This window comes from Melospiza melodia, chromosome 11 (assembly GCF_035770615.1).
Source record: "Melospiza melodia melodia isolate bMelMel2 chromosome 11, bMelMel2.pri, whole genome shotgun sequence".
Classification (NCBI taxonomy): Eukaryota; Metazoa; Chordata; class Aves; order Passeriformes; family Passerellidae; genus Melospiza; species Melospiza melodia.
Window position 1 is genome coordinate 6,200,008 of NC_086204.1, and position 23,921 is coordinate 6,223,928.

Consider the following 23,921-nt stretch of genomic DNA (forward strand, 5'->3'; position numbering starts at 1 on the left):
CGTCATTTCCAAGGGTCTGATCTGAGGTGTTGCCTTGATGATTTAGTAGAAAATTGGATTTGCAACTATCAGATAAAAAAGTAGTAACCAGATAAAAAGCCAGAAACCAGTTGTTTCCTCTCTTCCTGACCTTGTCATATAGAATCATGGAATAGTTTGGGTTGGAAGGGACCTTAAAGGGACCAGTGCCACCCTGCCATGGGCAGGGACACCTTCCACTGGCCCAGGGTGCTCCAAGCCCCATCCAATCTGGCCTTGGGCACTCCCAAGGATGGGGCAGCCACAGCTTCTCTGGGCACCCCATGCCAGGGCCTCACCACCCTTACAGGGAAGAATTTATTTCTTTTACCTAATCTAATTCATGTCCTTTTTCTTAAGATCTAAACTCAGTTTCTTGCTCACCATTCAAATCCAACCATCGCATCAATGCTTTCAGCTCCAGGAAAGAAGTGAGCAGTTCTAAGTATCACCTGTTTTCACTCTTAGGTCTGCAAGTTCCCACAGGCCCTAAGAAGAATTTAATGTCTTTACTGGCAATATCAGTCTAGCATGAATTCATGCTTGTGAACCCTAAATGTTCTCATCTCTTTGTACCCATAATGATGTGGGTTTGCCATTTGTGCTCAGTAGCCTCATGAAAAGTGCAGATCTGAAATCAGTTCAGATAACTCATAAAGAAACAGAATTATTGAACTACTTTTGGGTTTTTCTTAAGTGTTTAACATGTTATATTCAGGTCTGGAGGCTGTCACAGTGCTGAGGTTTCATTTGCTCACCTAGAGCTTTTGGCTGCTCTGCATGTGTTGTTGACATCAGAAGGTGCTGAATTACCATTTCCACTGGAGGAAGGGAAAAGATTGAGTGCTTAATTTCTTGACAAGATAGCTTTTAAAATGCAGTTAGGGTGTGCAACTGCCAGTACTAAGGCACCTGAATGGCAGCAACACTTTGCATACCTTTAAGCTGTAAAGTAAAACTGAGTGTGATTAATGGGATGGCTTTGCACATAACTGCACAGCTGGGGATTATGTTATTTTATATTCATCTTCCAAACTCCCATAAAAGTGGATTATTGTAGCATAGCACTTGTGAATAGCTACATGATGACTGGAGCCTTAACAGCTCCCATGTTCTTACAAAAGGAAATGTACTCCTAGAAGCTCAGTCCTCCTCTGTGGAATTCACCCTTCAAGGAGGATGAGAAACATAAAAAAACCTGGAAAGCTGTTTGGGGGACTTTGGGGTCATCATAAAAATATTGGAAGATGTGTAAATACCTGGCTGAGCATGAAGAGATCTTTGCTGAGCTCCTGTGGCCCAGGTGGGCTGTGCGGGTGTGATGGGCATGGCTGGGGCTGGGCACAGGTGACCTGAGCACCAGAGTTACAGCTGTCACTGTTCCCTGAGCCCGAAAGCCATGATAAGAGAAGGAAAATGGGTTCAAAGAGAACATCTGAGCCTAAAGATTTGCCCCAGGATGTCCTGGTATTGCATCCATGTTGGGAGCTGTACACCAGCACCTAGATGACCTGAGCAGCAAGAGAGAGGTGAGAGGTACAGAAGTTATGTAGATACAGAGGAGAAATATATATAAAATATATAAAATAAATATAATGTATAATATATAAAATATATATAATAAATAATATATAAAATATATATTATATATGTTATATGTATGCTATCTAAAATATATATATTATATCTAGAGGAGAAATATATTATCGTATATGGATAATAGAGCTGCGAACAGCTCTGCATAAAAGAGTACTAGGTTTTTGAGCCTAAAGATTTGCCCCAGAGTGTCCTGGTAGTGCATCCATGCTGGGAGCTGTACACCAGCACCTAGATGACCTGAGCAGCAAGAGAGAGGTGAGACGTACAGAAATTATATAGATATAGAGGAGAAATATATTAATAGAGCTGTGAACAGCTCTGCATAAAAGGGTATTTGACTTATAGTTCTCATTGCCCACTAATTACAAGATAAAAATTTGCAGCCATCTAAACTCTGCTGAAGCCCAGCTGGAACTGGAATTGCTGCCATGTGTCATGTGAAAACCCTATCATAAAAGAAGATTTTTTAATGGGCTGTTGGCATCAGCTGGAAGATGCCCACTGATCTCATGGCAAAAGAATCATGGTTCTCCCTTATGGCAACTCTCTAAGTTAAAATGCTTTTTAATAAAAAAAATCAATTTTTCCTTGATTCATAGTCTTTGATTCTATTACTTATGACAGTTGAGTCACAAAAAGAGAAATTTCTTATTGCTTAAGTTTTTCCCCATTTGTTTTTGCTGTTATTTGTGAGACAATATAAATGTATCAGTAATTAAATGTTGATACTTTAGTTTCATTAATTTTAACTGTATCCATATCTAAAAGGATTCAGGTTGATTCTGCAGCAGGAATGGTATTGATCTGCAGAAAATCTTGCTCTCAGTCTGGCAGGTAGCAAAGAGATACAGTACAAAGAATATTAACCATAAACAATTAAAATTTTTCTAAAGTTTCTTTTCACAAATAAAATTTAATGAGTAGGATTTCAGCTATTAAAAATTACTTTCAGTAGAAGAATAATATTTCCACTTTTCTGTACTCTGTGTTCTTCAGAGTGTATGTTAAGGATCAGATCAGCTGCTGACATGGCCCCAGTACAAGGTTTCCTGTAATAATTTTTATTTTTTCACAAATATGTTACGCTTTTGGTGAATGAATAAGAGAAAATATTAACTGTATTTTAACCACCCCCCCTAATTTTCTGTGGAAAATCTCAATTTTTTCATCTGTTTATTTGTAAGCATATGGTATTGCACAAATTTATGAGGCAATGATGGTGTCCTTAATTAAAGCTAAACACTGAACTATTTTCCATGCATTACTGCAGTACCACTTCTGTGCTCCTTAAGTTCTTAGAAGGATAGATCCCACTAGGAGAAGCATAAATTTAATAAGGAATACTTAGCAGGTCAGCAAAAAATGAATAATAACAAGTGATATTGCTTTGCCTCAAAACAAGCAGGAATAATGCAAATATACTAACCTTAGCAAAACCCTTTGAGTGATAAATAATGTAAATGCGTATCAACATATTGCGGTCTATGGTTAAAACATATTCTGTTTATTTATGCTTTTAAAAATATGTCAAAATAATAGTTGGGGCTTTTTTAAAGAATCTTTTTTTTTTTTTTTTTTAATTAAACAATGGAGAAAAAATGATTTAAGGAGAAAATTGTTCTGCAAATGCTGAAATTATCAAGTCCTGTATCCCTATAAATTAGCCTCTCATTGCTGAATTCCCATCTGAATCTATGGATTATTTGGGCTCACATTGCAAATTAACAGTTTCTCCATTCTATGAACTGTTTTACTATTTTCATAAAACATGGAGAAACTCAATGCTCTTAATAATTCTGACCCTTTCCAAATTTTTTAGATATTATCTGAACACTTCTAGATCTTGTTGGCAGAAATAGCAGAGGAATGGTAGGCAGTACTGACAGAAAATACTACTAAATAAACCTTTTCCCCCTCAGAACCCAAGTGGGAACACATATAACGTTAAACCAAAACAAGCCAAACAAGGTTCCATTGGGGTCCCGAATGAGAACACTTAAATGGCAGTGAGATTATTGGAAATCTCAGAACCAGAAGCCAAATTATGAGGGTTTATCCTCAGTATCTCCTTTGTACCTACACATTTAACAACTGTGTGCTCATATATGATGACATTTTTTCCTAAAATTCCCTCACTTTCAAATAATTTATGAACACCTATTTGCTGTTTTTTCCATTTGCTTTAAGATATCTCTAATTATCAGCACCATCCTCATGGATGGATCCTCTTTTCCAGCTTTTGAAGAACACCAAGGAGATGTGAGTTTGACAAGCAATTATGTGTAGATTAAAGATTAAACAGAAAGAGCAAATTTATCTCCACATGAGTCCAGAGTAACTGGAACAGTGCTACAGCAAAACTACTCATCTCTACAAATTCCTGGGTATTGAAAGGAGGGATCCATCAAAAACAGAGGGATAACATAAGCAGTTAATAGGAAATGCAAAAGGCCACTTGAATAAACCTAAAAAACAAGCTTAAAAAACCATCACATCCAAGAAAATAAACTGTAAGTTTGAAGAAACAGATGAAACTGACAAAGTGCCTCACAAAATAGAGGATGTAGGAGCAGAATCTTAAACACCTTTTTCTTTAATATTTGTATTAAATACCCATCAGGGTAGGGTTTGGCAAGTCAAAAATGTGAGAATAATTTTGCCTGTCCGTAGTAAGTTCTCCAAAGTAACAAAGAGAAGTTCCCCCCACTATATACCTAGTGATCATGTGGAAAATAGCAAATTTAGCAACAGATGGCAGGAAATGGAATTTGCTGTCTTATCAGGACAATAAAGCTGAAAACAGTTGGGTTAAACTTGTTACAAAGGGAAAAAATCTAGCAGAAGAAAATAGGACAGACACTCTAGTTCACATTTATAGATTCTATTAAGGACAATCTGTTTTTAATTGGAAAGGGGTCCCTGAGCCTGAAAATGTAGTGCCTAAGAAAGTATTTGCAAGTTATTGTCATGCAGAACATGAGTGCTGCTCATGCACTAAATTAAATTCACTGCTCAGTGACTCCACTCCTGTAGCAGCAAACCAGGAGAATCATGAGTGGTGTCTGGAACAGCATCTCCACCAATCCTTTACCTTGTAGTGGAGCCTGAGGAGAGAAGCTGATTTTTTTTTTTTTTTGTACAGCTCAGCTCAGTCCCTGCTGCTCCAAGGCTCTGAAAATGTCACACACAAGTGACTGGTGCCTTCAACACACTGGAGTGGGCTGAAGGTCTCTGGCAATGAACTGAGACATGAGAAATTCATGAGCCATTTTCAGTGTAAGAGAATGAAGAGACAAATAAATATTTAAAGAGACTGGGGGTATCTGTATAGAATACAGGGATAGCCTGGTTTTAGAGATCAGCCCAAATATTTGCACTTCTGAACTTTGCAGGATATCTCTTCTCTTTGGTTTTGTTGCTGTTTTAGGGTTGGTATTTGATGAGGAAAAGGAAAAAAATGGAGAAGGGGAAGGGGAAGAAAGGAAAGGAAAGGAAAGGAAAGGAAAGGAAAGGAAAGGAAAGGAAAGGAAAGGAAAGGAAAGGAAAGGAAAGGAAAGGAAAGGAAAGGAAAGGAAAGGAAAGGAAAGGAAAGGAAAGGAAAGGAAAGGAAAGGAAAGGAAAGGAAAGGAAAGGAAAGGAAAGGAAAGGAAAGGAAAGGAAAGGAAAGGAAAGGAAAGGAAAGGAAAGGAAAGGAAAGGAAAGGAAAAGGAAGGAAAGGTGTAATGGAGTGCTAGTTCTGAGTTCACTATGATGTGACCTCATATGACCCTTTTGTGTCTCTTTGTCCTTGGCATGTTGTCCTTTGTGGGCAGAAAATCTCATCCATCAATCACTTCTGAGAAAGAGCTCTGCTCAAGGAGGAAAAGCATTGCAGCCATGTCCACTATGAGTCAACCACTGGCAAAAGGAGGAAAAGTCATGTGTTATCCATTGCCATTTATCTGATGTGGGGACAACAAACCGATTCCACCCTCCTCCCAAAAAGAGAGCTGCTCTCTAACTGCTCTGGGTCTGGAACCAGAGTAAGGCAATTCCCAGCACAATGGTTATTATGTATTTTCCTCAATATTTGCTGAGTTTGCCTAGAAAAAATTTGTAAACCATCTTTCATGTATTAGTAATGAATCTCCCTGTGATATTTAGGGGAAAACCTGGTCAGTGTTATGTACAAGGTGTTCATAATTAGCATTTTTTTATGGAAGATATTGCCACTCTGTGCTCCAAAGAGATTTTATATAAAGAAAAATGAATCAGTGAAAATTTTTAAAAAACAAAACAAACAACTACCTGCAAAACAAAAATAAATATTAGTCAAGAAGAAAATTTTAAAAAAATGCTTTCCAACATTAAAATAAATGTAATTTTACTGCAGAATAATATGAGAGTTGAGAAAGATTATTTTTTTTTTGGCTGCCACAATGCTAAAGCCAGGTTTCTACAGCAGGCTTTCACACTTTTGGTCATCTCCTGTTCACTTTGTGTCCACTTTGTCTGAAGTTCAGTGGTTCTGTCTCTAATCTGAAGTCCCTGAGTCCAAGCCATAATTCATGCTTTAGGAAAGGCCACAGGAATTATCTCTGCAGGGCCTCCTGGCAGAATTCAGCCAATCTTACTGCTCCCCTCCCTCTGTTCCTGTACATTGTGGTTATTAATTTTTGTGGTGTTGTGAGGGTCCCCAGGACAAGGTGAGAGATGAGAATTGACTCCAAGTTCTCAGAAGGCTGATTTATTATATTATTATATATATTATATCAAAAGAAAATGATATACTAAAACTAAACTAAAGAAAAGAGAAAGGAGACATCAGAAGGCTAAACAAGAATAATAATAAAAAATTTGTGACTGACCAGAGTCCCAACACAGCTGGACTGGGATTGGCCCTTAATTAAAAATAATTCACATGAAACCAATCCAAGATGCACCTGTAAGGAACCTCCAAACCACCTCCCAAGCAATCAGGTAATTATTGTTTACATTTCTTTTCTGAGGATATCACAGTGACAGTACGTGAGGACTGGGCTTGACTTCAGGATTACCTGGAGGATCAACACCAAGATTTGAGGGTGGGGGATTATGACTTGGCACTATAGATGTTGTTCTGCACTCCATCTAATGGGTTCATGTTTATGGGTTTGTGTTTTACATGCTAAACAGCATTCCCTGCAAACCATAAAAGAGGAAAATATAAACTGTATTAAAGAGGTCAAAGTTTAAAAGGTCTGTGAAACAACCTCAACAACCATGCTCAACTTCAGCAGAATATTTTAAGTAGAAGAATCAATCATATTGCAGATCAACAGGAAAGCAATGACTCCCTTAGCAAGACAATGAAGCTTTCTCCCACAGCAACCCTATCTTCCTCTTTATAATGGTTATTTTTACCTTAATATCATCCTCAGCTAGAAGATGGGAAATCATTGAGATCCTCAAGCTGCAGGATTTAGTAGGATGCATTAAAGATTATGCCAGGACAATTCAAATATTCTCCTCCATCACAATCATTTCATGCTGGGAAGCTAAATGGTCTTTGAGTACCCAACAAAACTTTATTTCTGGGGCTGAGGGTAGAGATATTCAAGAGTTCAAGTACCCATTTGTGGTGGGGAGTCTATGCAGCAATTCAGTCCTGTGTGACAAAATAATAATTGAATGTGTTTCCATAGAAACTAAAGACAGCCAGTGAAAACTGCTGTAGAGTTTTAAAGGAATTCAGTCAAGTTTTATTTGAGTAAATAAGGATCACTGGCAATATACTGCTGGTTACAAGGACAGGTGGTACTCTTAAAATTACTTTTAAAATTACATCACTGAGCAGGAGCTCCTGTGGTTTCTCACAGAGCTACAGGCTGGTGTTAAAAATATTAGGACTATGTAAGTGATTGATCAGGAATGCTCTCAAGTTAAAGGGGTCCTCTTTAGTACTACCATAATTTTTTTTAGAGCAAGCCCATAGTGAGGTGAATTAGATAGATTAAGGGAGTAATAGGCATTCAGATAATAAAAATGCTTGACTAGTAATTGCTTTATTGCAATAAACAGCTCTGATTGTAAAACTCCTGCCAGATGTAAAGCCAATGTTCATTTGCTTTCCTTGTACCATGGACAGTTTGGGGTTTGGAGAAGGAGTGTTTGGCTCTTAAGATTAAACTTCAAAATCCAAGAAAGGATTTGAGCAGAGCCAATTTTTCTCTGACTTTCTGGGGATGTTGATGCTGGCTGTAAACAGCCTTGTGAGAAACACCGGGCTGTGTGTTGATTTGGGCTCCTCAGTTCTTTTACCCCTGGAGATGGATGGTGTGGCAGAGGCAGTGTAATTACTCACCAAGGTGAGGGTGGTTGTGCTGCAGCCCTGTTTACCTGCCTGTGACAAACCCTCTTACCTTTGCTGTCCATCAGGAGCACCACAGCTTGGGAAGAGGGAAAAGTCATCAATGATTGAAGAAAGTGAAAGAAATCCCACCAAAATCTGCAAACTCCCCACATAAATGCTTAACCACCTTATCGATTAGAATCCATGTCAAAGATATTTCCAAACCCCATGTGTGGGACGAACAGGAGAAACCATGACTGATATGTTTGTCTGAGGACATCAGTGCTATTTTTGTGGCTGTTCCTTGGTATTCAGCGGTACTCCCTGTGCACAGCAGGAAATCTTCTGCATGACAGAGGGGCTGTTAAAGTCCAGACTTGGACTTCAGCTCATAGCTCTGCAGTTATCCTCCTCCAGTCCTCCCCATCCCTCACTGCAGCTCTAAAACCCCCGTGAGCACATCCTACATCCCATTTCTATTTATTTGGTCTGGTTTGCACTTAGATTGGGATCTCCTCAAGGCAAAGGCTCTTGAGGCAGGTTGTTTTTTCAATATGGATCATGGCTTCAGGCTTTTCTTTTCACTTTTACTATAAATACAATAGAAGGTGCAATATCATTTGCAATATCAAGAATTTGTTGAATCTTTTTGGGGAGAATTTGGAACTGCTTTTACCCCAGTAATTAAGCATTAAAAGCTAACACTATGATATCCTTCATGCTTCATGACTTCATTCACAAACTTAAAATTTAACCAACCTTCATTAGCTTAAAGTGCAAAGATACTGAACTACAGGTGGTGCAGAATTCTGTACAAGATGATAAAGAAAATGAGCTCTTTGCCATTTCTCTGTCCTCAGTAAAAAAAATTCAATTTTATATCTTCATCATTCATTTCCATTAATTAGTATCATCACCATTCCCCTCATGCCATCATGACCCTTGTTCCCTTGGTTCATTTAGAGCCCCTGAGTGTGTGTTTTTTCCAGGGGATTTTTGTAGCTTTGTTATTTGATTTTCCCCTGATTTTCATCTGGTTTTCCTGGAAGAGACAGATAAACCTTTCTGAGAGTTCCTGGGGTATTAAGGAGGAAAGTTTTGTATATATATATATGGTTATATAATGTGTATGTGTACATCTATATATATATATATATATATATATATGTATATATATATATGTATTTTTGTATATTACATATATATATGTAATATATATGTAATATATATTACATTTATATATAATATGATATAATATATTCATATATATATAATATATTCATATATATATATATATATATATATATATATATATATATATATATATATGTATGTATATATACATATTTCTATGAAGCACACTAGAGACCCTGTTAATGATAGAATTCCTCCAGAGCCTTTAGTGTCCCACTGTGATTACAATCCAAGATTCTTGGAATGACTGTTAAGAATGCTAAATATCCCTTAAAACCCATGCCTTTGGAGGCTCTGAAATGTTATACATCACATGTCAGAGAAACAGATTCTCTAACAGATCTTTTTTTCTTCTCCTGGAAGGAAATCTTGTCTGCTCCAATCCACTTTTGGTTATTGATGTGAACACTTAAGAATACTTTGTGAAAGACAAGGTCCTTAAATCAATTCCTTCTGTTGCAGCCTGTTAATTTTAAAATGGAGGAATTTAAAGAGGACCAGAATGTTGAGTATTTTGTCAGCTTTTTCTTGTTATTTTGGATAGACTTGTGTGTGTGTTTTTAATTATATTCCCTCAAATAAAAATGTCAAAGTGCCAAGGAAGCTGTTCTGCATGAGGAGGTTTTCTTACCACCTTGAATATGATGGCATTTAAAGGCATACAATGCCAATAAGGGATGAACTCATAAGAAGATTACCTATGTAGAAAAATAACATTTCAGGAGTAACATGATCTTTCTTTGCAATAAGAGTTGTCACTGCTTCAGGGTGTGATGCAGAGTTCCTCTAATGGTGTACATCACAATTCCATATCTTCCAAGGTGGGGCTTTGGCCCCTCACTCTGTTATCTACACTAATTTTTCTATTAACATGTAGAAAATGACTCTTTTTTCACCCTTTCTATCACCTTCTATATTGCATTTCAGGCTGTAGGTTTGATTGCTTAAGGAAGGCAAAAATATTCTAGGAGATACAATCACTTGTTATGTGTCATAAGCATTATTGCAAGTCTGTCTCCTAATTGATATTGTAGACATGCAATGTTTGGCCATTTATTTTAATACTTTCTCTGTTTATGACTGTTAAACAATTGACATATTATTACAAGTGTTATACAATTTAAAGTGAAGTGAAATACATGTTGTTTTTAAAACAGCAGGATCCAACTTTTCTGGACAGCCTTTAATTTTCCTTCAGAAATTTAAGGGTTTCCTTGAAATTTATTCAAACATACCATGGCAGAAAACCAAACTCTCTTCTGCAATGTGTTTTGTGCCTATATTAAAATTTTAAGGGTTTGCTCAAAATTATAGTTATTTTCAGTTATTACAAAATTAGAGAAAAAAAGCACAGTGATCTCACAATCTTATTTTGGTTTATTTTGTTTAATAACATGACAAGCAAGGTATGAACACAGAGCTGTTTTGTATTCTTTAATTAAGACCATTACTCTTGTCGGGGAGATTCTTGCTTTGCTGTAATCCTTCTGGTTCTGCACAATGGAAGAAAATGACAGATTGTTGCTGTTTATATTCCAGTAGCTTTTAGGGATAACTGCATTTATAATCCAAATAGGAAACAGCAGGGAAAAAATAAGGATCATTATAAAAGGAAGGAGCAAGTGACTGGTCCACAGCCACCATCACACAGAAATAAACGCAGATTTTCCCCAGCTCCACATTTATAGCTGCCACAAAGTTTGCAGAAACAGATTTTCATTTATTTGTTTGCTTGCTTTATTTTGTTTCAGTTATTTGTATCTGGGAATAAGGATGCCTAAAACAGGACTAAAAGTCCTGTCTCAAAATCAATAGGAAAATGAGAAGATGGAATGGTCTTGTATCAGCTTCACAGATGTAATCATGGACTTGCCTCTCTGCTACTGACTGTTAATGAGGCTCTGCTTTTACCCAGAATAATTCCATAAAATCTGGAATTGATGGCTTCTTTTTCTGGTGTGAAATCTCTTTTCATATCCCGATTTTTAGTCTTTACCATGAGTAAAACTTTGGATGCTTTTATCAGCAGTGGGGTTTTTGTGGGTCTGTTATGGTACAGTAACCCTATCAATTGCCCTTTTGCTTGATTTTTGATTATCCTACAATATATTGAAAGGCTTTAGCTCAGATTTTATCTTCAGTCTCTGAACTTTCTCTTTTACTCCTATTTTCAAGAAAATACTCCAAAAACATGGATGATGCTTCCTCCTATCTGAAGTTAAAACACATAGCACTCTGTTCTCATCTTCACTAGATTTTTGTGATCTGCTGCATTGTATTCAAAGAGCTTTCAGTCAAAGCTACTTTTTTATTAATTCCAGAATTTCTACTGCCTATTAGAGCTGCTTGTACCTCTTGTTATAGTTTCCAGCACAGCTCACACAAACAGATTATTATTGTGCTTTTGGCCTCAAGATCTTGATGAGGGAATCCAGTTGGTCTTGGTAGCTGCTACTGGCTCCCTTTATTCCAGAGATTAAATACTGAAATTAGGTTTATTTATACATATTAAAAATCAAAGAAACCCCTGAATTAGCTGCATTTACACTTCCATCCTAAATTATTCAGTGAAAGAATTTTTCATTTCAAAATCCTATTTAATTTTTCTCCTTTTTCCAAGTCAGGGTGTCCCTTCATTACTTTCTTTTTTACCTCTACCTTATGGTCTGCTGAAAACAGAGCAAAGAACTGCCCTTGCTCTACATTAACATGAGCATCTTTTGGGGCTAAATAATCCAGCTGAGAGGGAAAGTTTGGCAGAAAAGCAGGGAAAATACACTGGGCAACATCAATACAGAGTGAGATTTATATTGAGTGAGAATTTATGGATTTACATGAAATATGCAGAGACGCTTTCAAAGACGGGCTATAGTGAGGGGATAAAGGACAATGGTTCTTAAATAAAAGAAGATAGATTTAGGCTGGGCATAAAGAAAAAATTCCTTTTAGGATGAGAGTGGGGAAGCCCTGGCACAGGGCACTAGGAGAAGCTGTGGCTGCCCCTGGATCCGTGGAAGTGTCCAAGGCCAGGCTGGATGGGGCTTGGAGCAATCTGAGCTGGTGGAAGGTGTCCCTGCCCATGAGGGAGGATTGGATTGGATTATCTGAAAGGTCCCTTCCAACGAAAACTGTTCCAGGATTGTGTACAGAAATGCACACAGCATTATCACACCCTCATCTCACTTCTCCATCTGAAAGTAAAGGCATTTCAGTGTTCGCTTTCAGTTTGTTCAATATTGTGATGTTTCCCCAGTTTTCCTTCACACACACAAAAATATGATTACATTGCAGTAAATTTGGCTGTTACTTTTCTAGTGCCCTAAAGGGGTTTATTAACCTGAGTGTCACAGAGATATCCAGTTAAATCTTATAATAACTCCATAATTCTTTTTTACATTAATACTTTAAGACACATCTGGAAAATTCCACCTAAAATTCCACAAAATGAGTGGTTAATCTGTGAGCCAATGTCAGTTTTTCACAGATCTAGCGCTACAAACACAAGCACACACTCACCCAACAGGTGAGTGGCTCCAAGAAGCACACAATCGTTGGAGTATTTTGGTGGGGTTTTGTGCATGTGTGTGGCATGTTTCCTTCTCCTTTACATGGAAACTCTTAATTTTCCTAGCACTTCTGATTCTTTTTGTTCTATAATTGACTCCATTAATTAATTTTCTGTGTATTTCCTTTGTCCCTGCTGCACTTTGGATCATTATTTAGTAAAAGCTTTCAAAGCTTGTCTCTGATTTGTGTCCCTTTACATAAATATTTGGTGCTACAAAGCAGTTTGATTCCCAATTAAAAATACCGCAATGGTCATTATGATTAGGGCTATGTCAAAATAATTGTGGATATACTATCTTAATTTTTTTCTTCTTAATAATTATTCTTTGGGGGTGTGTGTGGCAGAAATGTTTCATATTAGAAAAAATTTACTATGAGAATTATAAGAGTGTAACATAAATGTAGTTAAAACTGCAAAGCTTTGTAAATCAATTCATAACAGACGAAATAGAAACATCCTCTGAAATATGACATGCTTTAGTGCCAAAATATTGTTTAGCTTGAAATATTGTTAAACCCATGGCAGTTTTCTCTGTGAGATGCAAAAGGTTTCAACCACCTAATGTAGGGATTTAATTCCTCTACTTCTCATGATATAAAGACTATGTGGAATTTAAAAGGAAGAACATTTATTATTGATTTTGTACCAGCCCTGAGGGGCCCAGGCAACAGCTGCAGAATGGTGGCACGAGGGCTAGGGGATCTGGAAAGACTCTCCTTAAATGAGATTAACAGGGAAAACAAGGTATTTTGGCTCCATAATTCAAAGTAGATTCAGTTTAGATTGTGTAGAGCCCCAGCAACATAATCCAGCAGCATGCTCCAGGTTCATCTAGTCACCCCAGAGCATCCTCACACTGAGACAGAATTCTTTAGTTACTGCATCTACTTCAATACTGGAAGCAATTTCAGCACATGGAGACATTTCCATTAAAATTCCATAGCTAATTTTAATATCCTTTCTGTGTATGTTAGCAGGCATCTCTTAAGAAGAGGTTTCTCTTTCCTTTACATACATTTAGAAAAGCATCATAGTCCTTCCCTGCTTTACACCACTCTTTGTGTTCATCATGGCCCACACAACCCAGACTTTTGAGTCAGCCTGAAAGTTCCTGGCTCAGGTAGAGAGAGCAGCAGTGAAATTGTGAGATGTGAATTCAGAGCAGCTGCACTGTTCCTCTTTGCCATCCTTGGCAGTGAGATTTGCAGTGTCACCAAGAGTCTCACTGCCACACCTGTAACATGAGAAAAATTATTTCACGCACATTTATTTCAGTGGTGGGTAATTTTGTGAGGCTGAATAAACTAAAAACATTCAATCTTCTAATGCCAGAGGGATCAAGGCCACCCTCAGCAGGTTTGCAAGCAGAGGGTGCAGTGACAGCCCTGAAGGACAGGGTGACATCCAGAGTGTGACGGTGTTCACAGGGGTCCAAGGATGAGGGAAGAGATGAGGATCTGACTCCATGTTTCAGAAGGTTTGATTTATTATTTTATGATATATATTATATTAAAACTTTACTAAAAGAATAGAAGAAAGGATTTCATCAGAAAACTAGCTAAGAATAGAAAAAGAAAGAATGATAACAAAAGCTTGTGTCTCAGACAGAGAGTCTGAGCTAACTGACTGTGATTGGCCATTAATTAGAAACAACCAACATGAGCTAATCAAAGATCTACTTGTTGCATTCCACAGCAGCAGATAAGCATTGTTTACATTTTGTTCCTGAGGCCTCTCAGCTTCTCAGGAGGAAAAATCCTAAGAAAAAGATTTTTCATAAAATGTGTCTGTGACACCAGAGGGCCCTGGACAAGCTCCAGGAGCGGCCCATGGGAACCCCGGGAGGTTCAACCAGGGCTGCTCAGGGCAGCCCCTGGGGTCAGTCCAGGCTGGGAGGAGCAGCTGGAGCAGCCCTGGGAGAAGAGTTTGGGGGTGGTGGGGGTGAGAGCTGGAGCTGCCCCAGTCCTGAACCCCTGCCCTGGGCTGAGCCCCAGCCTGGGCAGCAGGGGAGGGATGGGGACTGTGCCCCTGAGCCCCTGAGCATGGTGAGACCCCACCTGCAGAGCTGCCCCAGCACAGGGAGGAGCTGGAGCTGCTGCAGAGAGCCCAGGGGAGGCACCAGCATGGGCAGAGGGATGGAGCAGCTCTGCTGGCAGGGAAGGCTGGGAGAGCTGGAATTGTGCAGCCTGGAGAAGAGAAGCTTTAGGGTTACCGTACTGTGCCTGAAGGGAGCCCACAGGAAAGAAAGAGGGAGACTTACAAGGGATGGAGTGTCAGGAAAAAGGAGAATGGCTCCCCACTGCCAGATGAGAGGCTTGATTAAATGTTAGAAAGGAATTCTCTGTAAGGTTGGTGAGGCCCTGGCACAGGGTGCCCAGAGAAGCTGTGGCTGCCCCTGGATCCTGGAAGTGCCCAAGGCCAGGTTGGATGGGGCTTGGAGCAGCCTGGGACAGTGGAAGTTGTCCCTGCCCATGGGGGAGGATTGGCTTTAAGGTCCCTCCCAACCCAAACCATTCTGTGGTTCTGTGATTCTGCAATCACTCGCTGCTCTCCTGGCTTCTGTGCAGTTGGCAATTTTATCCTGATTCCTAGAAGGAAAACAACACTCGCATCAAGACCATTATCAAATTAAGCAGCCATTACTGTTGTTGTTTTGAATCACAGCACAGAACCAAAGCACTTGGAGTCTGCTTTGTCCTTCCCAAGATGTAAATCCACCTGATCCAGAGCAGGATGTTGTAGAGATGGCTGTAAGTGCACTTGGTGCTGATGTTGCTGTCTCACAGATTTATACTGGACTTGGCCTCCAAAGAAGGGGAAAGTAGGTAATGGGTATTTTACTGCCTCTCCTCTTCTTGTTAAATTGTCTTCATTTTTTTACTTAGCATCTGCCTCACTGAGTACTCATCATCTGCTACTGAGCCATCTGATGTACAACAGATGTTAAGCACTTAGTGAGGCAGAGAAGGAGGTAAAAGTGTCATATCATGATTAAAGACTTGCTCCAGCTATTCTATAGGGTGACCATAGTGCTTTGTTATTACATTTAATGTTACAGTGTGCTGAACAGGAGTAGACATGTGGTTTGGATTAAGCTTGCAACTGCTCTAGTAAAAATAATCCTGTTTTTAAGTAAAGTTTTTTTTTCATAGTAAGAAAAAGAATTGCAAAATATTTTAAATGCACTTCAGAATTATGATTTATGTTTGCCATTAAGATTCTCATCAGAAGCTTGGCTGGTGTTAATTGCTGCATTAACTTCCCTAGGATTATCATAATTTTTACCATGCTTGTGTAAAAGTGAGATTATCTGGCAGGCTTTCTTTCTCCTGCAAGCATTCCAGCTGAAAGCTGGTGCAGTTTATGGGGCAGCAGATTTAACCACAGGAGCCTTTTCATCCTGCATCAGTAGCCTGAGCTTGCAGCAGAGTAGGAAATGAGTAGAAGTTGGAGCTGAAGTTGTCATTGAAGCAGAATTAGTTAACAATCTGCTTCCAAGTAAATTTTAAGAACTGAGAAAATTTGTGGAATATTGTTGTGCACCTCCAGGTATTTTCACATTGACATATTTGATCAGACAAGGAGGAATAAGGAGGGAGGAATTCTTCTTATTATTATTATTAATAAGGAGGAGGAATTGTTCTTCCCTGAGAGGTGTGATTTGTGTGAGCAGGAGTTCTTTGCAGTCAGTGGTGAGATTCAAACCCCAGAATAATGGAGACCCAGTTTTGGGGTCTTAACTAAAAGGCAGGAATTTGGGATTTGGAAGGGTTGCTTGTTTCCATGTTCATAAGTCGGAGCAGTGATTCTCTTCTTTTAGAGATAACAGGTTTTCTACTAACAGGACGATCAATATTCATGTTCTCACAGAAATTCTGCCCAGATTTAGCACTTATTTTATACTTTTGTGCTGGTTTTAAAATGTTGATTTCAATTATTTGCTATTAATAAACAAAAGAAGTTAAAAAATTCCAAACAATTTCCAGGAAGGTGTAATTCATTACATAATTTGACAAGTATCCTGTACTCACAAAGTATGATATTTAATTCAACTAAAAATGTACTTCTACAGTAAAGTTGTGATTTCAAGTGTGTGAATAACCAGAAATAGCTTTTGATTATAAATTATCACAGAACTTTGCAGGATGAGGATGACACAGGCATTTCAAGTATTCAACTGAGTTGAAGCTCAGTGGAGTGACCAGGATTATTCTTGCTGGTTTCACTAGCTTTAGAAGCTGATTCTGCACCCCAGTGTTTGGAAAACTAACTCATCAGGCCAGCATGTGTGATTTTCCAAATCAAATAATAATTTTTGTTTTGTTAAAAGAATAATTGAAGAGCTCTTTCAAGTCCTGCTCAGGGCACCTTTGGTCATGTTGCTTTCTCTGGTTCTGAGTGATAAAGTACTGGAATGACCTGCCTGAGGAAATGGTGGAGTCACCATCCTTGGATGTGTTTAAGAAAAGCCTGGATGTGGCACGTGGTGCCAGGGTTTAGTTGAGATGTTCGGGCTGGGATGGACTCAATGATCTTGAAGGTCTCTTCCAGCCTGGTCATTCTGTGAATTCTGTGAATTCAGGGAGGCTTCATCTATTTAATTTTGTCTTATAGTGTGTAAATGTTCTGACAGTGCTCCTCTCAGTGTCCTCTGCTCTCACCCCTGCCCTGGAGATCCCAACCAGTCCATTGCTTGTTCAATACTGAACATTTTGTTCTGTAGTCTTCTTTTTTTTGGGGAGTGCAATTGTTCCTCTTCTACCTGATTTCTTGATTTCTCCAAGGAGTCTCTGTCCATCCACCACACCTCTGTGATGTTGGGGAAGTCACAGTACTGGAAGTGTGTCCAAATCTGCCTGTTTCCCACACACATCCGTGTCCAGGCACAGAGAAGATCCCCTAGGTGCACACTTTCTGCACAGAATGAATCACACAATCACAGAATGTTTTTGGTTGGAAAGGACTTTGAAGATCATCCAGTTCCAGCTGGATGATGTGGTTCCAAACCACACTGGAAAGCCTCTCTCCCTGGATGCTTAATTTTCCAGCCCCAAGCTAACAACGCTTGAAGCCCTTGTCACAGGGTTAGCAGGTCTGGCACCTGAGCTGTCACCTCTCACCTTCTCTGAAACCCCTCTGTCCCCAGATGCCATCATTCTCAGAGCGGCTGTGGCAGCCTCAGCTGCACCAGCTGTTGAGCCAGATGTGACCTGCAGGACACATCTGCTTCCAATCAAACCTGCCCCTTGGCTGCAGGCTACAGAATTTATTTAATCTTGAATTTCTAGGAGAAAAAGAAGGATTTTGTAATGATGTGCCAGTGTGAGTTTACCCAGTTAAGGATGAGTGGCTTAAATAAAGTAGGTATCATCCACATTTTATGTACTTTTGCATAATTTACTTAATTTGCTCCACTGAAAGCAATAAATTTACAAAGAGTAACAGTATTCCTTAATGGCTAATTTTAAAACAAGCAGTTAAGTAAGGAAGTAGATTTTATTTTTTAAAATAGACTATATTTTTTAAATAATCAAAGACAGGTATAAGCAGATTCTTCTTGAAATCTCTCTGTTTAAAATCAGGTAAAGAGAAATCAAAGGAAGGCAATAATATTAGAATGTTATTGTTTTGAACTTCATTGGAATAAGGAGATAACCTCCTTCCCTCCAAAGTTGTTGACCTCCCTGCAACTGCTAATCATCAAAGACATAGCAGTTTAAATAAGCTACATTATACTAAATTACAAACAACATTACTAAGTTATAGAAAGAAACTTACTTTATTTTGCAGCTTGTAATTTCATGCAGATTTTTAAACTGCTGCTTGTATTCCCTAACAAAATAGAAGGAGAAAGGTAAGCTCATTAAAAATAAAGAGAACAGAAAAAAGTGACTTTATAAAAATTTTGCTTCTCATAATCATTGAAATAGTAGATTGCATCATTAATAAAGAAAAAAACCCAATGTTTTATACACCATGTGGTTGGAATACCCAGAATGTGGTTGGCTCACCCAGAATATTTTTGCTTAATGCTGACTTTCAAATACGAACCAAAAAGAATAATGATAAGGTATGTTCAAGTTGTGCGTATTATAATATTTACTTATGCTTCTAGAAAATAGCTAGATCAGTAGGCATATAAGCCCCCACCCTTGAACAGCCAAGATTCCTGCCCTAAAAACAGGAAAAATTATAAAGATTTAAAAAGTCACCATATTACTGGTGACTTAGATCATGAGAATATTTTTTTACTGAACTTGATTTTCATGTTTCCTAAATACCATAATTTGAGATGCCATGGATTTCTCCTTGAGGCAAATTCAGATGACTTAAAAGTCAGTAAGGAACAAATGAGGGTCTTGTATTTTATCTACAAAACAATGTAATGAAAGGGGAAGAAACTGCACAACCATCATCATTCATGTGGCAACTACAGATCTGATTGCAGCAGACAAAAGAAGTTATTTAAACTGTGCATTACTGGGAATAATAGGACTTGAAAAATGCAAAGAAAATAATTTTTCTGACTATTTTCATGTAGCTCTGCTCTTCCCATTGTCATTCTTCTAGTGGCTGTGCCTCATCAGCCTAAACTGTTGCTTTCAGAATGTTTTCCCAGTGTGATGTAGGACATTAACTGTTCCTCCTAGTGAAACCAAAATGAGATGACAAGAAGAAGATTAAAGTGATCTTTTAATTTTGTCCCCAAAGATGAAAAGTAAACACAACATGCTCATGCTTGGCTTCCTGTAGAGATTCTGTAGTGCTGGAAGTGTTCTAAAGAATCTCTTTAGGTGGGGCGTGGGGATCTGTGCTATTCTAGGAAAGAATTTTGGCTTGCTGTCCGTTAATCAAAGCAGCTCTAGCTAGTAAAAAAAAAAATAAAATCTTCATAATAGAATAGAGGGACAGTAGAGTTGTAGACACTTAGATATACACTAAACTCTTCCTTGGTCAAATAGAACACACAAAAATAATCTGAACTGTGTAGGATTTCAAGATGTTAATCTGAAGACAGTTACAGAAAATGGCTCTTTGTCAGGCTGCCTTGACAGAGCCACAGAGAAAGCAAATACCTGAAATAAATGTTCCTGTCATGCCTGTGGTTTATAAGGAAACTTTTCTTTTGTGATTCTGCATTGTTAAAAGACAATTTATACCTGTATCTATCTGACAGCAGATGCTATCGTGCCTTAACCTGACACTAAAACCAGCTTTATTTTCCTCTTTCTATAAATTGATAAATTAGAAATAATTAAAATATATTTTTAGATTATATTATTTATATGTGTATTATATATGATATTATCTACTATATAATATATATATTATATATAAAATTCATAAAATATAGCAAAGTCTATAAAAAGTCTATAAAATAAAACAAAGTTTCTATTATATTATTTATATATATGTTGCGGTGTGATTTCAAGGTTTACCTCAGAAACCCAGGTCCCTCCCCGTATTGTATTATATAATATATATAATATAATATAATATAATATAATATAATATAATATAATATAATATAATATAATATAATATAATATAATATAATATAATATAATATAATATAATATAATATAATATAATATAATATAATATAATATAATATAATATAATATAATATAATATAATATAATTTTATATTATATAATTTTATATTATATTATTTTATATTATATTATTTTATATTATATTATTTTATATTATATTATATATTTTATTATGTATAAAATTAAAAAAATATAACAAAGCCTATAAAAAGTCTATAAAACATAACAACATTTATGTAATATATGTATATATATTACATTTTATATGTATTATATGTTATATTATATACGTTATATTATATATAAAAAGTTTATAAAAAGTCTTTAAAATATATCAAATTCTATAAAAGTCTATAAAATATAGCAAAGTTTATATAATACATATATATATTATATATATAATATAATATATATATTATATATTAATATATAATATATTAAAATTCTACAAAAGTCTATAAAGTATAACAAAGTTTATATTATATTTACATATATTTTATTATATTACATTATATATATATATATCTTATAAATATACTATATTTAAAATTGATAAAATATAACAAAGTCATATTGGCTAAAACACATATTTGCTAAAACACGTATTTGCTCAAATCCTCACTAAAAACCACTTTTTTTCCACACTTCAGGTCTTCCAACTACTGGCTGACCCGCATCCAGTCGCTGCTGTACTGCAACGAGAACGGGCTGCTGGGCAGCTTCTCGGAGGAGACGCACACGTGCGCGTGCCCCAATGACCAGGTGGCGTGCCAGGCGCCGCTGCCCTGCACGCTGGGCGAGGGCCCCGCCTGCCTCAGCTGCGCGCCCGACAACCGCACGCGCTGCGGCACCTGCAACGCCGGCTACATGCTCAGCCAGGGCCTCTGCAAGCCTGAGGTGGCCGACTCCACCGAGCACTACATCGGCTTCGAGACGGACCTGCAGGACCTGGAGATGAGGTACTTGCTGCAGAAGACGGACAGGAGGATCGAGGTGCACGCCATCTTCATCAGCAACGACATGCGCCTCAACAGCTGGTTCGACCCCTCCTGGAGGAAGCGCATGCTCCTCACCCTCAAGAGCAACAAGTACAAGTCCAGCCTGGTGCATATGATACTGGGTCTGTCTCTGCAGATTTGCCTGACTAAGAACAGCACCTTGGAGCCCGTCCTTGCTGTTTATATCAACCCTTTTGGGGGCAGCCACTCTGAGAGCTGGTTTATGCCTGTGAATGAAAATAATTTCCCAGACTGGGAGCGGACTAAGCTGGACTTACCCCTTCAGTGCTATAACTGGACGCTGACTCTGGGCAACAAGTGGAAGACATTTTTTGAAACTGTGCACATCTATTTGAGGAGTCGAATAAAGTCGAACGGCCCAAACGGCAACGAGAGCATCTACTACGAACCCCTGGAATTTATCGATCCCTCCAGAAATCTGGGCTACATGAAAATCAACAACATCCAAGTGTTTGGCTACAGCATGCACTTCGACCCAGAAGCAATTCGAGACTTGATTTTGCAGCTGGACTACCCCTACACTCAGGGCTCACAGGACTCAGCACTTTTGCAGCTGTTGGAGATTCGGGATCGTGTAAATAAACTCTCTCCACCCGGCCAACGTCGCCTGGACCTCTTCTCTTGCTTGCTCCGTCATAGACTCAAACTGTCTACCAGTGAAGTGGTGAGGATCCAATCTGCTTTGCAGGCCTTTAATGCCAAATTGCCAAACACAGTGGATTATGACACAACCAAATTATGTAGTTAACCATAAATGTGAAGCACAACACAAAACTTTGAAGGAGTTTTTACAGTGCTTTTGTGGAACAGTTTATGTTTGGAAGAGTAAATTTAAATTGTCTTTTCAATATCTGTCTTATATCAGTCAATACTGTTGGATGGCAATTTACACACATGAACTTGCTGACAATGAATATATTATACCTGCAGTTTTGGTTTATGAATGAAATAAATACTGACACCAGTCTAGAAGACATTCTACTTTTTACAATAAATTTCATTTGTAATTTTATATGTTCCGTGGCAATGCTTTTGTGCATTACATCCTCTAGAGGGAACATAGAAGGAGACCAATAAAATTTTGTAGCTGAACAGTTATTACAAAGAAATGCTGTGGGATTCTTTTTTCTTACACAAAAGTAGTAACTTTGATACACTTTTGTGTGTGTTGAACTCAGGAGGGGTAGGCAAAAAGAAGAGATTGACTCCAGATTTTAAGAGAAACTGTCAGAAAGTCACAGCCATAGGATATTTTAATTTTAGGATGTGGATCTAGGAGTTCATGCCAGTGTAGTGATGCTCCACCTGAGGCTGGTCCTTTCCAAGGTGCTCAATGTGACACCAGGGTGATCCCAGGGAGTATTTTAGGATGGGCAGGAGGTTGGAGGTGTGGGATGTGCAGCAGTGCAAGGCTGCATTTTCTCTAGAGGAGACAGGGGAGAGGCTGTCTGCAAATGACCAAAATGCTTTTCAATGCCCCTGATCCTTTGCTTTGCATATTTACCAAAAGAATCAAGCATAGGTACACATTGCCTCCTCCCAAATGCACACACTCTAACATTCAGAATTCTCTGTTTTGGACTGCTTACCCAAATACAGCCATGTTGCTTAGATTCGAGTTAATTAAAAAATTAATTCAAGTTAAAATTTGTTATTAGTTAAAATTAGTTAAAGCTAAAAAATTAATTAAAGTTAAAAAATTCCCTGCCAATGCAACTGTTTAGTAGATGGGTATTTTTTCCATTCTATTCACTGAAAGAATTTTCAGTTTTTTAAAACATATCCCCTTTTACAGATACAAGAAATCCAGTCTATAAAGCTGTGTGCAAGTCATTAATTAAACATTGTCAATTACTGAAATTAATTAAATGTGAATGTCTGTGGATCAGAATTAGGTTTTTTGTTTGACATATCTCAGCAGAAAAAAAGCACATCTGAGACAGCAGAACCTGGGACTGAAGCTTTTGCTGCCTCTTGCAAGACAACAGAACAAATGGCTGGATTGTCAAAAGTGCCCATTAGCAGATGGAGGGTAAAATGAAGGAAATTGATACAAAATGGTTTAGTAGTACCTCCTTGCATTCATTCTGAATCTGTGTCACAGATTTAAAAGTCAATTTGTATTTTTTAAATGGAAAATAATTACATAAAGAACAGGCAAGCACAGAAAGCAAAATCCCCCATTTCATTCATACACAATTTTAATTCAGCTGGACTCCAACAAAATTCACTTTATTCCTTTCAATTTGTTTTATTACAGTGTCATTTGAATTTAGCTTAATCTAAGACACACTCCTCACTTCCAGCAAGACCCCAGCAGCACAGGGGAGAAAAGACCTTGTAAGTGAATGTAGACAAGCTAAAATACAAGGGCAGAAACTCTTCAGAAAGCCCACAGCCAAGAGAAATCTTTTCCTTAGTGATTCCTGTCTCTCCTGACTTTCATAAAGATTTATCTGCTTTAATGTTTCACTGCCACACATTTGGATAATTCCTCAGACCTTCTGTGCTAAGAAGTCACTTAGAGCTAAAAATAGCAGCTATTTTCCCTCCTGTTTATTAATTTTGTGTGTGTGTGTTTTGTTTTATTTTGTTTTTTGTTGTTGCTGGAGGAATTAACCTCTGGATGAATTCCTGTTTGTTATCAACTTACAGCT

General features: G+C 37.8%; 1 protein-coding gene across 2 annotated transcripts in view; it reads left to right on the plus strand.

Moving 5' to 3' along the window:
- BRINP3 (BMP/retinoic acid inducible neural specific 3) overlaps positions 1–22,276 on the plus strand; it is a 198,091-nt gene extending 175,815 nt beyond the window's left edge. For both annotated transcript variants that reach the window (XM_063165434.1, XM_063165435.1), the window contains exon 8: positions 20,896–22,276. In XM_063165434.1, coding sequence (XP_063021504.1) covers positions 20,896–22,012 — 1,117 coding nt within the window. In that variant the 3' untranslated portion in view covers positions 22,013–22,276. The remainder of the gene's footprint in view (positions 1–20,895) is intronic.
- Positions 22,277–23,921: the final 1,645 nt, after the last annotated feature.